At 41.3% G+C, this 15,525-nt stretch overlaps 1 protein-coding gene across 1 annotated transcript in view; it reads right to left on the bottom strand.

Moving 5' to 3' along the window:
- The window catches only part of MRPL48 (mitochondrial ribosomal protein L48), a 55,197-nt gene that overhangs the window by 17,340 nt on the left and 22,332 nt on the right, over positions 1-15,525 (bottom strand). The window contains exon 5 of the mRNA XM_029915630.1: positions 12,233-12,321. Coding sequence (XP_029771490.1) covers positions 12,233-12,321 — 89 coding nt within the window. The remainder of the gene's footprint in view (positions 1-12,232; positions 12,322-15,525) is intronic.

Genomic DNA, 15,525 nt, shown 5'->3' with positions numbered 1-15,525 from the left:
CCCATCTCTCCACACCCTCGCCAGCATCTATAGTCTCTTGATTTGTTCATTTTAGCCACTCTGACTGGTGTGAGGTGGTATCTCAGTGTGGTTTTGATTTGTGTTTCCCTGATGATGAGTGATGTTGAGCATCGTTTCATGTGCCCCTACAATCTATTTTTAAGGAATTTTTATGCATTGTGTGAAATAGGAGTCAAGAGCAATTTTTTTTTTCACACAGTCATCCAGTCTAGTTGACTTAGCACCATTGGACGGTAGTGTTACTTTTGTCATATAAGTGCCCACAGATATATGGATCAGTCTGTACCCTTTATTCTGTTCTGTTGGGCTATTTGTCTATCCGTGAGCCAATACTACATGTCTTAATTACTGGAGATTTATAACAAGTCTTGCTATTTGGTAGAAATAGATTTTTCAAGGGGCACCTGGGTGGCTCAGTCAGTTAAATGTCTGACTTTGGCTTGGGTCATGATCTCACAGTTCATAAGTTCAAGCCCCACATGGGCCTCTCTGCTGTCGGCACAGAGCCTGCTTGGGTTCCTGCCTCTCTCTCTTTCTGCCCTTCTCCCACTTACATATGTACATGCTTACATATGGGTGTGCTCTCTCTCTCAAAAATATAAACAATTTTTTAAAAATAAACTGGTTTTTCTAAGAAAAAGATTAACAAATCCATATCTGTTTACATGTCTTAAGTCACCCCTATCTAACAGCCAACAACAGCCTAGTGGTGGCTGCAGCAGAACTGTTCCTACAGAGCACCTGGAATTGTTCTCTCCCACCACTGCTCCCCAGGTCAGTCCAAGATAGCAGAGGCCCAATCTAGGGGAGTAGAAGGGAGACCAAGAAATGGTCCTTTCACAAGGCTAGTAATACTGATGACCGACATGATCTCACAGGGATGTTATGAGAACTGAACAAAACATTATGTGTCACATCATTAAACACTCAATATATATTAACTTTTATTGCTATTTTAATCATTATATTCCTATCTAGCACAGGGCCCAGCAAAGAGAAAACATGCTATGAATCACAGATTTAGAATTTTAGAACTGGACAGCATTTAGAGACAACTGTGTCCCAATTCATCTTTGCAGGGCAAGAATATGAAGCCCAGAGAGATTAAACATGTCCCCCAGAGTCACACAGCCAGAAAAACAGATCCTAGGTACTAAAACCCAGACCTCCTGACTCCCCATGCAGGGATTTTTCCACTGCATCCTCTGCATTGCCAGACTTCTTTTTATAGCCTTTATAATTTCTGGATTTCCTATCTTTATGATGAAAGTCTTCCCCACTCCTTTATTGTGTAGATAGTCTCTTTTAATTTATCATTGCTAAAATTCTGAACAGTGGTGGTCACCCCAGGGTCCTAGAGTTTGCTATGAGTGAGAAGCCAACCTCTAGAGACCACCCATCAAAGAACAGGAGCTTGTCTCTCTTTCAGAGCCTCCCACATTCGTGGCCAAACACAGTGATCCAGACTTCTCATCAAGACATTTAGCACTGCAGTCAGCACTGTGAAGAATGCTAACGTAGGAATGCAATGAGGAGCTGCTAAAATTTTCCAGCAGAGAGGGGAGGAGCTTCTCTGAAGCCTTTAGGAGGCTTTTATAACCAGGGGAAATGCCAGAGCTCTTCAAAGGTGTCACTTTAGGGGAACAAAACAAAACAAAACACAAAGCTGATTCCAGTATCCCTCTTGGCATCTCACTTGCTTTTCTGTGTTGGCCTAGATATGCCTGGACCGATCTACACCATCAGGAGCCCACTGTGACAATTATATTTCAGTTCTGAGCCAGGGCACAGCTTAGCCAGCAAGAGCTTGACTTCATATAATATCAGTCACCAGTTTCTATAATTTTACCTGTACAATCTTTCTCATATCCATCCCCTCCTTTCTTTCCCTACTGCCTGAGTTCATGCCCTTACGACCACCATGGGGAGTTATTAAGATATTGTGCAGGGACACCTAAGTGGCTTAGTCAGTTGAATGTCTGACTTCGGCTCAGGTTATGATCTCACAGTTAGTTCATGGGTTCCAGCCCCATGTCAGGTTCTGTGCTAAGAGCTCAGAGCCTGGAGCCTGCTTCTGATTCTGCGTCTCCCCCTCTCTCTGCACCTTCCCCACTCATGCTGTCTCTCTTTCTCTCAAACATAAATAAACATTAAAAAAATTTTTTTAAGATAATGTGCAAAGGATGTACATGAGTAGAGTTGTGTTTGGGAAAGCCAACCCTAAACGCACATGCAGGAGAGTCAGGCAGGGAAGGAAGATAGAAGAAAGGTGGCAAGGACTCCTGTCCACCATAAAACCTTGGCAGTCTTTTTTTTTTTTTTAAGTTTTTATTTATTTTTGAGAGAGAGAGAGAGAGACAGCATGGGCAGGGGAGGGGTAGAGACAGAAGGAGACACAGGATCTGAAGACAGGCTCTAGGCTCTGAGCTAGCTGTCAGCACAGAGCCTGACACAGGGCTCGAACCCATGAACTGTGAGATCATGACCTGAGCCGAAGCCAGACACTTAACCAACTGAGCCACCCAGGCACCCCTAAACCTTGGCAGTCTTGTGACTGACCTGTATTCAATGTGTGGTGGCCCAGGGTGGCCATTCTTAGATCCCTATAGGATTGCACTATGAGCCCCCCAAATAGGCCATGGGATATATTACTAACCAATTTTGTAAAGAAATGTCTACATTATTATCTCTGTTTTACAGAGAGTAAACTGAGGTCCTCTGAAAGCACTTTACTTGCCCAAGGTTACTAGCAATCTTTGCTGGGAATGAGCAGATGGAGAAAGGAGTCAGATTAGAATGACAGACTGCTATAACTGCAAGGGATCTTTCCCTAATTTTACCCGCGGGGAAAGTCATTGAAACCCAGAAAGAGGAAATGATTTGTTTACAGTCACAAATAGTAAGGAAATGGCAAAGGTAACAACTTTATGTCTAACCATGGCTGGAAGCTTGGTCTGTGGCCCCAGGCCTAGGCTCTCTCCTCTAGATTCTGTGAAAGTGATAATATCTGCCTATCACGATAGATGGCATTTTCCAGAGTGGAAAAATTGGGAAGGAGTAATACCATCCTAATCCTCAAATGAAAGGGCAAATATGCCTGCAGCATATTTAGCTTCCAGAAATTCTGGTGAGGAAAATTTAAAAATTTACAACTAAGGTGGCACCTGGGTGGCTCAGTCAGTTAAGTGTTCAACTTCAGCTCAGGTCACGATTTCGCAGTTCATGGGTTTGAGCCCCATGTAGGGCTCTATGCTGGCAGCTCAGAGCCTGGAACCTGCTTGAGATTCTGTGTCTCCCTCTCTGACCCTCCCCCACGTGCACTTTGTCTCTCAAAAATAAATAAATGTTAAAAAAATTTTTTTTTAATTTACACCTGGAGACCTGAATGATTTGGTGAGGGTACTCTGAATAGTCCATACTGAGCTTATAAGATGCACAGAAATCAAGTGACTGTGTTTATAACTCAATGTGGCACACTCAAGAGACATACACCAGACAGAAGGCGTGGCCCTGACAGGGATGGCCGAAAGGCAAGCCTGGTACTGCATAAAGAACCCTATATTTAGATGGAAGCCAAAGAAAATCTGGACTCAAATCCTGTCTGCTTAGTCACTAAATGACATTGAATGACCTCTCCAGGTGTCGGTTTCTTCACCTGTAACAACTATGGTTCTTGTGAAGCTCGAAATAGTAAATTTATATGAAATGGAAACAGCATAAACATCACACAGGCTCTTACTACCTTGGTTCAAATGTTGGCTCTGGAAATTACTAGCCAATTAGGCAAGTTATTGAATCTCTCTGAGTCTTAGAGTCCTCAGACAAGGTCTTTAATAACTAGGATATCTGAGGATTAAATAAAATATACTATTTTTTTTAATTTTTTATTTATTTTTAATACAGAGAGAGAGCATGAGAGGGGGAGGGGCAGAGAGAGAAGGAGACACAGAACTGGAAGCAGGCTCCAGGCTCTGAGCTAGCTGTTAGCACAGAGCCTGACGCGGGGCTCGAACCCACGAACGTGAGATCTGACCTGAGCCGAAGCTGGAGGCTTAACCGACTGAGCCACCCAGGCGCCCCTAAAATATACTATTTACAATATTTTTAAATAGAATGATGCTTTTGTTTTATTTTTTCCTTTTTTATTAAGTTTTTAAATTTCAATTCCAATATAGTTAACATATACTGTTATGTTAGTTTGAGGTGAACAATGTAGTGATTCAACAATTCTATACATTACTCAGTGCTCATTGTGTTAAGTATACTATAATACTATTAAATAGAATAATGCTTTTAAAGTCTGGTGCACAGTAGTTACAGTGTCTGGTATACAGCCATTACTCAATAAATGGTATCTTTAAAAAAGGTTGAGTAATGCATACAAAAAGCATTATTATTATTACTATAAATTGGAGGTAATCATGCTACTGGTATCCTACTGGCACGCTTTACAGAATGAAACACTTATTAAGCACCTGCTGTATGCAAAGTACTAATTCAACCACTCAGGAAAGACACCAACGAAACAGAAAACACAGTCCCAGCCCTCAAGGAATTTATAGTTCGGAGACAGAGAGGAGACACGTGAAAGACCAAATCTTCTCAATTTAAACATAAAGAGCAGCCCCCCTCCCATGGCAAGTTCAACACAAGCTATTTTGCTGCACCATGTTGATTAACTCCTCAAGGGAAACTCAAGAGAAACCACCTCAACTGGGTGCAACTGAAAGGGCAATAAGCAGTCACACTTAAGGGCATATAGTAGTTACTTAATACACAGTATTTTTTTTTAATATTTATTTATTTTTAGAAAGAGAGAGACAGAGAACGAGTGGAAGAGAGGCAGGGAGAAAGAGACACAAAATCTGAAACAAGTTCCTGGCTCTGAGGTGTCAGCACAGAGCCCAAATTGGGGCTCAAACCCACAAATCATGAGATCATGACCTAAGCTAAAGTCAGCTGCTTAACCAACCGGGCCACCAGGTGCCCCCCAAAATGGTATCTTTTATTTTTTTAATTTTTTTAATGTTTTATTTATTTTTGATACAGAGAGAGACAGAGCGTGAGAGGGGGAGGGGCAGAGAGAGAAGGAGACACAGAACCGGAAGCAGGCTCCAGGCTCTGAGCTGTTAGCACAGAGCCTGACGCGGGGCTCAAACCCATGAACATGAGATCTGACCTAGCCGAAGGCGGAGGCTCAACCGACTGAGCCACCCAGGCGCCCCAAATGGTATCTTTTAAAAACGGTTGATCTAGGGGCACATGGGTGGCTCAGTCGGTTGAGGCTCTGACTTCGGCTCACGTCATGATCTCACAGTTCGTGGGTTCAAGCCCCGCATCGAGCTCTGTGCTGACCTGTACCTCAGATCCTGAAGCCTGCTTTGTATTCTTTCTCTCTCTCTGTCTCTTTCTCTCTCTCCATCCCTCCCCTGTTCATGCTCTGTCTCTGACTCTTAAAAAGAAATAAAATGTAAAATAAAACAAAAACAAAAAAAAAACGGTTGATCTAGACCTACCTACTTCTCAGGTCTCATAGTCCCTAGTCCCCTAGGGTCTACTTTAGACCCCAGGATTTTAAAACTCCAAGTTTCCCAATTGCCTCTCCAGGGTCAGTGTCTTCCTACCTTCACCAAGGAGGTTTCCCCTCTTTGCAGAGCCTTTGACTCCTCACCCCACATAGTTAATGTGAGCAACTTCTGCTTATTTTTAAGACTGAGGTCATGCTCTTCCAGGAAGCTCTCCCTGATTCCTCAGGCTGAAGTAGGTACCATTCTTATGTGTTCCCAGAGCAAACCCTCCCCCATATACACCACTACCAATCACATGTATGCATTTATTCAACAAATACTTGATGACCTCTAATGATGAGCAAGACCAAGATTAGCATTAGGGATATGATAGGAAGTAGGATAGCCACTGTCTCTGCTCACGAACACAATCTATCAGGAAAGGCATATACAGAACAAGTAATTTTAAGGAGAAGCATGTTTTATGAGGGGAAAATAGAATGCTATGGGATTGTGAAAAGGCAGATTAATGCTATTATCATCATCATCACCATGTACGGCCTCTATGTCTCAGACGTTGTGCTAAGTACTTAAATTTTTCTTAATTTAATTCTCACTACAACATTGGGAAGTATAATTCCTATATAAAGCCAAGGAAACGGTGGTTTGCCAAGGACATACAACTAGTAAGCATTAGAGAAGCATCTTTAATTCAGGTCTGCCTAATTCCAAAACACTTCTCTTAACCCCTGTCTTTCCCTTTAGGAAAAGTGTGCAGAGCCTGCTAGTTTCCTCAATTATCTATTCCCCATTTCTCCTTTAATAAGATAACTGCTGAAACACAACTATGGATGGCAAACTTTATTCATGAAAGAATCATTAAAGAAATCAAGTAAAAAATAATAGAACTGCTGCATTTTAGTGGGGTATGTGACCATTTATAATAAAAATTACATTTCCCAAGTAATCTTGTAGCTAGTTTGGTTATATGACTCAGTTCTGGCCGGTGGGACAAGAGCTTATGTACAGTACTTTTCCTTCTCAAGCCTGCTTGATGGAACGTGGACGTGATGGCTGAAGAGGGAGCAGCCATTGTAGGACTTGAGACAGAAGCAGTGGGATAAGTGTGGCAAAGCGAAAAGCTAGAGTATCTACTTATACTTTTATGTAAGAGAGAAATAAGCTTCTATCTTGTTTATGTCTCTAGATTAAGTGAGTCTCTGTATTATGGCAGCCAAACTACCATCTCAATTCCTATTAAGAAGCTACTATACCTCATTCATTTCTCTATTCCTAGAGCCCAGCAACATTAAATGTTGAGCTGAACTGAATTCTAGTTTTGGTTCTGTCTTTCACTAGACATATGTCATAGAGAAATCATTCATGCCCCTCAATTAGTTTCCTTTTCCACCCTGCCTATCTCACAGGATAGTTTACTAAATCAAATGGCATGTTTGTTGGTTGCAAAGAGCTTAACAAAATCATGTTTCTCATTGTGAAACACCATAAAATGCTCATCAGGATACTTTGATCATATACAATAAGAATGACTTTACAGGGGTGAGTGGGTGGCTCAGTCAGTTAAGTGTCAGACTTCGGCTCATGTCATGATCTCGTGGTTCATTGGTTCAGGCCCTGTATCAGGCTCTGTGCTGAATGCTTGCTCGGAGCCTGAAGCCTGCTTCAGATTCTGTGTCTCCTCTCTTTGCCTCTCCTCTGTTCACGCTCTGTCTCACTCTGTCTCTCAAAAATTAAAAAAAAAATGACTACTAGCAGAAAATATGGTTATATTATATAAATGGAGTTCTCTGCATTTCAAAGATATGAAAAAAAGAAGACATATCTGAGTTTCTCTGTAAATATTTGTTTTCATCAAGTAAAACTGATGGGAGAAAAACCTAAAATTAAAAAAATTATCTCCCTTGGGGTGCCTGGGTGGCTCAGTGGGTTGAGCATCCGACTTCAGCTCAGGTCATGATCTCACAGTTCGTGGGTTCGAGCCCTGCGTCAGGCTCTGTGCTGGCAGCTCAGAGCCTGGAGCCTGCTTCAGATTCTGTGTCTCTCTCTCTCTCTCTCTGCCCTTCCCCTGCTTATGATCTGTCTCTCTCTCTCTCAAAAATAAATAAATGTTAAGAAAAAAACCCTTTTTTTAGTTACCTCCCTTAACTTAATATCTTTTTAACATGTGGAAGACCACCATTAATAAACTTGAGGAGAGGTTTGACTCTAGGATCACTAGTGTTCCGAAAGCATATGGCTTGAGAGGCACTGAGATAATGCATGTTTGAAAACTCACTTTGAAAATGGAAAGGATCATTACTATTATTCATATTATACATATTATTCATATCAAATATGACGTCCTCTAAAACTCTGACGTTATTGTAATTCAGCAGAACAGGAAGACAGAATGTGACTGGTGGTGGGCTGGAGACCAGGGCACTCTAAGGGCATAGGCCAAGGGTTAGTTCATTCTGCTAGTAAAGCATTTACCGTGTATAGTTAGTTACAGTTTTGAGCACTATCTTTCCTCGCCTGTTGTATGCTTTGGGTAGGAAGCGACTTGTGTCCCATTCACCCAAGCATCATTTGTGCTCACACAGTACCTGGCACATAGTAAATGCTCAATGATGGTTTTACTTTCAATGAGCTACAAGAGGCAAACTTGAGGAAAAACATAGATGCTAATCTAAAACTATTCTTCCTTAAGCCAGTCCTGTAATCCAAGTCTGGCTCTATGGTTACTGCACTGGCAAAACCAATCTTGTTGTTCCCAGGAAGCTAGGACTGTCACCATCAAGTGATTCTGATCTGCTGATATTTCTGGGAATAATGCCACAGTTTCCTCACAGCCTTGTGGCTCTGGAGCTAATCTATCTACGGGTGTTACAACAAACTAAATAGGTGTCATAAATGACAGACACCTCCGGTATGTCAACAGTGCAAACAGTTTCCAAGAGAAAAGACATCTTGACTCCTAGGGGGCCATTCTAGAAAAGGGAAGTAAATTGCCTACATTATAAAAGATACACGACTCTCTTGCCCCAGGGCCTAGAAAAGAGAACACAGAACAATTACAAACTGACAGCAATTTATGTTGCCTCCATTTCATCCTCCCACATCTTCCTCTTAGCAGTTCTCTGATTCTTGGATTCTTACTACCCCCAAGTAATAACAGCTGAGGACAAGTATGTGGTCTTGGGAGAAATAACCTAGCACTATACAAATATAAAGGGCTATTATTTTCATTTCATAGAAATAGACACTCCAAACAATCCAAAGCCCTTTATATTCAACAGAATGATTCAGGGCCCTTGAGGAAATAATGAGATCTATACTTTGAGACATAGTGTTACACCCGGAGATTATCTCTGAATGCGATCCCTCACTGCCACAGCCAAGCTGGGTCTTACAGGATGTGAGATTACACCAGGAGAAATGGGACAAAATCTGGGCACTTTGGGCATGAAAGTTAACTCTTGTCTTAGGGATGTGGGGATCAAGAGAGTAGTGGGCCCAGCCTGGGTACCAGAAAGGGGAAAAAGGGACTCTGGCTGCTTATTATTTTTTTTCCCCCTAGGTTCTATGCTTAGGGTAAGAAAGATAGCACAAGATCCCTTCTAGTTTTCTAGTCCAGTTCACCAGGGCGGCAAAAGAGGCAGAGACCTGGGACATACCCTCTACAAGCTGGCAGACAAGAGCTTTCCTGTGCTGTCCCATGCAGGAAGCAAGGAGCCTGCAGCAGCGACCACTACTATCTGGCTAGACACCCAGGAACAATGTATGACATCAGAGAAGAGCCTACAGCACGAACCAAAGAGAGCAGCACTCCCTTCAAGCAACCAAGGTCATCTGGAGCCAACTGTTTGCAAACAGTGGGTTGTGTTTGCCAGCTTTGACTTACAAAACCTCGGGGCAGCTTCAATAACCACATTTCAGTTCAGTTCGATCAATATTTCCTGTCCTCTACTTGATGCCTGACCCTCTGCCACACACTGAGGATACAGAGAAAAATGAGACATGGCCTCTACCCTTAGAGAGTTCACCATCTGGAGGGAGAGATGGTCATCAAACAGACCGTTACAACAGAGCAGTAAAGTCCTAGGCTGAGGAAGCACAAGGAATTCTGGCAGCTCCTGGTAGGACAAGTAACCCAGATGCAGGGAATCCAGGAAGGTTTCTCAGAGGGGAAATTCACTGTTTCCCTCCTCACCCTGCTTCCTCACAAGAATTTAAAGGTTTGATGATGTATTAACCAAGTGAAAAGGGGAAGATCTTCAAGTAGACAGAACAGCTCTGAAATAGTATGATGATTTGGATAAGAAGCAAGAGGCCCAATGCAGTTAAAACACAGTATCCCTGAGATGGGAGAAGAGAGTAGGGAGAAAGACAGGGACAGATGGCATTAAGGTGGCACTGAGCTTCCTTTTATACCAAACTAGGGAGCAGGTCAGAGAATGGCACATGCAGAAAATTATCTTTTAGAGCAAAAGTCCCAAGAAATTAACAAAAAAACAAAGAACACAGACTCAAACAAAATGAACTTTATTTCCTACCAATTTACACAGGACTTTTAGAAGAGGGCTATCCCAAAATAAAACAACTCCAACAACTACTCCAAGGTTTCACAACTCAAAGAGGGTGTAAATCACTCCTTTTAAATTTTAATAGCACTTTTTATCTTCCTCTTAGCACCTGTCACTTTCTTCTTGGGAGCATAAGTATCTGTGTCTTATCTCTAATGGTTTATCAGCCCTCTGATAGTGAACCAGGTCTTGTTCATTCATCCTATAAAATTTTATTACAACCCAGTCTGAATAGCAAGGCACCCTCAACAATGCCTAGCACATAATAGACATTCAATAATTATTTCAGAACATCACAGTTACATGATATCAGAGCTCTTTTGAATTTTTTAAAGTTTATTTATTTACTTACTTTGAGAGAGAGAGTGAGCACAAGTGGGGGATGGGGGGCAGAGAGAAAGAGACACAGTATCTCAAGCAGGTTCTGCAACATCAGTGCAGAGCCTGATGCAGGGCCTGAACCCACAAACAGCAAGATCATGACCTGAGTCAAGATCAAGAGTCATATGCTTAACCAACTGCACCACCCAGAGCTGAAAGAGTAGTAAAGACAATTCTATGTTTTTTTTCTTGTTGTTGTTGTTGTTGTTTTGAGAGACAGCATGAGCAGGGGAGGGTCAGAGAGAGGGAGACACAGAATCTGAAATAGGCTCCAGGCTCTGAGCTAGCTGTCAGCACAGAGCCGGATGCAGGGCTCGAACCCATGAACCATGAGAACATGACCTGAGCCAAAGCTGGACACTTAACTGACTGAGTCACCCAGGTGCCCCAAAGACAATTCTAATCCAATTCCTCAGCCTTCATGAAGACTCATAAAAGCTATGGACTCTCTTCCCAGAAAAAAATCACATACAGAAAACATTTTACGTAAAATTTCAGGTCCCACAATGCCCAGGGGTAATGTTAACTTATCCAGAGTAATAAAGGTGTAATAAGTGGCATGACCAAGCCTAGAACACAACCTTCCTTGTTCCCAGTTAAATCCTATTCCCACTACAAACTACAAATGAGCAATTTTAATTTTTTTTTTTTATTTTTATTTATTTTTGAGAGACAGAGAGAGCGTGAGTAGGGAAGGGTCAGAGTGAGAGGGAGACATAGAACCCAAAACAGGCTCCAGGCTCTGAGCTGTCAGCACAGAGCCCGACACGGGGCTCAAACCCATGAACCATGAGATCATGACCTGAGCCGAAGCCAGATGCTCAATTGACTGAGCCACCCAGGCGCCCCCAAATGAGCAATTTTAGTTGAGCTGTTTCCTGCTGGGAGGCTGCCAGATGTGTCAATGTTCTTCTGAAATTCCTTACTACAAAGATAATGCTTAGGAGAACATGCAAGTTTAGTAGTTTCTGAGGCACAAAGACAGTGGTACTGGACCTCTGCCAAGGAGAAGAGGGGCAACAGGAGATGTTCATGATTACATGGGAGCATTACAATAAACCAAAGAACCAAAAGTGATGTTGAAGTCTCCCCAAGTAGAAAAGCAAAATCCTTCTAAGCTGTACTGTTTACAAGAAGTGCTAGACTCATGGCTCAAAGCCAGACTTTCTGACTTTCAGGCCAGTGTTGTATCCATCTCACCAACAAAATCCTCTGCACATCCTTAGAAATGCAACCACCACTGAAGCACTCCTGCTGCTATGGGAATCCTAAGAAATGGGCTAAATAATCTTAGAATGCTTGGTAGTAATTCCCAATTATCTGTGAAAATGGATTCAAGGAATATCAATATATTTTCAATCTGCAAATACTATAAACCTATTTGGCTGAAAATGTCAATCTGCCTCTACTTGCCACAAACCATTCATTCAAGTCAAGTGCATATATCATTTAATGTGAGGTCCATACTGAAATAAGTACCAAGAAGATACTCTATCACAAGTAATAAAACCAAATCATTTGCCTTTCCCTGTGATAACCTGGTGTATGGACAAGATCGAGAGCTGGCAGAAACACCCCACTGTAGATAATATCCAAGCGGGATAACTGGAGACAACTAAGAATGACCACCCCCATCCTTTCTGTCTCCAATATTATCCAACTAGTGTGGTCTAATCCTCAGATCTCTGCAGAAGTTGTATACTATCCTTCTTCAAAATGGACCCCTGCTCCCGTTACCTCCTGGGCTTTAACTAGGTGCTTATATCTTCCAATGCCATGGGTAGGCTTTGTCTTGTAGTGCCGACTGGTACTCAGCAGAATGCCACCTAAAAGACAGAAAGTAAGACAAACCTGTTTTAAAACTCCTCCAGGGCAGACAGATCACACATGAGGAGACAAATTCTCCACCATAAGACTGAGAATATTTGGAGATAGCAGGCCACCTGCCATCTTTAAGTACACAGAATCTCAATCACCCCCACTGGGTTCAAAATGGTGATCTTTGAGGTGGTGACACATCTTAGGGGAAAGCGCCACACAGCCTGCCTCAGCCTCTAATCTGCTGGAATTCCTCGGCAAGGAAGCATTTTCAAATTCAGTTTAGGGCAATTCCTATAATTAGAGCAGCTGGTTAATTAAGAAGCTGGTTCAAACTACTGTTAAATTAACCATTTTCCCCCTTAAATGAAAGGTTTTGGTCAAATTACCAGTGTTTAAACAGCTTAATTAGCCAGTTGTTTACGTTATAAAATTTACCAGTTTGAAAGCCTCCGACTTCTAATAAGTTCACTGAATTCTTCCCCTGTTCCTAGTCATCAAACTGGGTTTCCTGCTGTCACATTAACATTGCAGCCTCCTAAGAGGAAAGGCAACCCTTTTCACTGAAGACACAGAATGCCAGGGTTTCAAAATGAGGCTCTGAAGATCTTTCAATTAGCACAAGTATAGGATATAATCAGTATTGACTTCTCCCACAACACATTCCTTTACTTTATATATGCCAGGGCGGCTGTCCTTTAGTGTCCTTGTTTATAAAACTGACAACTAAACCTATTAATCTAGGATGGGGTAAACAATGTTATTTTACTTACTTCTCCTTCAAAATTAGAACAAGCATTTTTAGCAGGGCTACACTTGAGAGAAAGAAGAAAATACTAGGGTAGCCCTAGTCAGGATAAGTACAGGATGTTCTCTCCATTCAGTAGGCCCTTACGCACCGCAAGGGCGGGTATACCCCAGCACCTGGCAAATAGTATGTGCTCAGAAATTGCCTTTTTTTTTTAAAAGGTTCTTAAGATATTTTACCAAACAAGCTGCAATGAAAAACTTTTCCAGTTTTTCTAATTATAGTGAACTACCTGGATTTCAATGTGCCATGTTCCTCTGATTCCATCTTTTTGTGCATGCTGTAATGAGAGGACTCTGGGTTCTCTTGAAGCTCTTTAGACTGCTTTTCATGTATTTACTTCTACCTCTCTATGGATGTTTAGTATATGTGCTGCCGAAGCGAGCACTCTCTATGGATGTTTAAATCAGTAAGAAGAAGACAACTGCTACAACCATGCCCATCTCTTGGAGAGAGCAGCTGAGATGGTATCCAGGCCCACAGGGAGAATGACAGGTGAAGGTACTTTTTTGAAAATCATTATAATTCAATCTTGGAATTTCTAACTTCAAGGATATCTCAAAGAACTCATGAAAAATGCCAACAATACTATGTCCTTTCAAGTAGAATTATCCTGGCATGCCAGCATTGGTGAACTTTTCTGAGTTTTCTAGGCACTAGCATTCCCTGACAACAAATATAAAATGGGCAAAGAAAAAGATAAAGGGCAGGTAAATATACAAAAATATGGTCAACCATGGGGCACCTGGGTGGTTCAGCCGGTTGAGTGTCGGACTTCAGCTCAGGTCATGATCTCACAGCCTGTGAGTTCAAGCTCCACGTCGGGCTCTGTGCTGACTGCTCAGAGCCTGGAGCCTGCTTCAGATTCTGTGTTTCCCTCTCTCTCTGACCCTCCCCTGCTCACGCTCCGTCTCTCTCTCAAAAATAAATAGACATTAAAAAAAATTTTTTTAAAGAAAATATGGGCAACCAACTAGTAATCAAAGTCATGCAAACTACAAATACAAGGGATAGCAGTTTTTAACTTATATTACCAAATATTTAAAAAAATAGTAACATTCAATGTGACAAGTGTAAAAAAAGGGACTGTCAAATACCAAAGACGTATAAAATAGCACAATCTTTCTGGAGAACAATTTGGTAATGCACATCAATAGCTGTAAAATGTGCATTTCCTAGGATGTCTGGGTGGCTCACTCAGTTAAGCATCTGACTAAATTTCAGCTCGGCTCATGATCTCATGGTTCCTGGGTTTGAACCATTGGGATTCTTTTCCTTCTCTTTCTCTGCCACCCCGCATTCTCATTCTTTCTCCAAATAAGTAAATAAACGTATTAAAAAAGTGTATTTCCTTTGACCCAACAGTTTGACTTTTAGAAATGTATCCTAAGTAAATAATCAGACAAGAATACAAATACTGATGTACAAGGATGTTTATCATAGTGTTCTTTACATGGAAAAATCCTGGAGACAGCTTGAATTTCTCCAATAGAAAACTGTTTGAGTAAATTATGTATACACAAAAGGATCCTTACAGGGTCCTTATCAATAGATTTTAACATGCCCTATTTGATCCCAGTTTTAAAAACAAAATAAAACTCAAAATATCCTGATTTAAATAGCTATCAAATACTAAAATATACTACAAAACTACAGTAACCAGTAGTATTAAAAAGGGTTAATAGTGGCATCAAGTATACAGACAAATCAATGGAACAAAGTTTAAATAATTCCAGATCTACATGGAAACTTAGTATATGAGTTTCAACCTAATGGGAAAAGATGCATGTTTCAAAAAATCTTGAAACAATTTTTTAAAAAATTTTAACATTTATTTGTTTTTGAGAGACAGAGGGTGAGCAGGGGAGGGGCAGAGAGAGAGGGAGAGATAGAATCCGAAGCAGGCTCCAGGCTCTGAGCTGTCAGCATAGAGCCCGATGTGGGGCCCAACCTCATGAACCTTGAGATCATTCCTGAGGCAAAATAGGGCGCTTAACTGATTGAGCCACCCAGGCACCCCTAAATGTTGAAACAATTGACTACCCATTTGGTGGGGGTGGGGAGGAGGATTACATCCCTACTCACTTCTAATTCCAGATGGATCACATATAAAAAGGAGAAAAAAAATACCAGAAAATAACATGAAGATTAAACTAATCTTGGAATAGATATCTTTCTAAGCAAGAATCAAAACCTAGAATCAAAGATAATAAACTTAGGCATATAAAAACGTAAAACTCCTTTCCAACAAAAAACACAAAAAGTCAAGAGATAGACAACCAGAAGCAATGCAAAGCAGAGATGACAGAAATATGCTAATTTCCTTAATATATTAAAACTATATAAAATTTCTTATAAATTAAAAATGAAAAAGCAAACAACCCAATAGAAAAAATGAGCAAAA

The sequence above is a fragment of the Suricata suricatta genome, chromosome 11 (assembly GCF_006229205.1).
Source record: "Suricata suricatta isolate VVHF042 chromosome 11, meerkat_22Aug2017_6uvM2_HiC, whole genome shotgun sequence".
Taxonomy (NCBI): domain Eukaryota; kingdom Metazoa; phylum Chordata; class Mammalia; order Carnivora; family Herpestidae; genus Suricata; species Suricata suricatta.
This window is presented reverse-complemented; position numbering and strand designations above follow the sequence as displayed.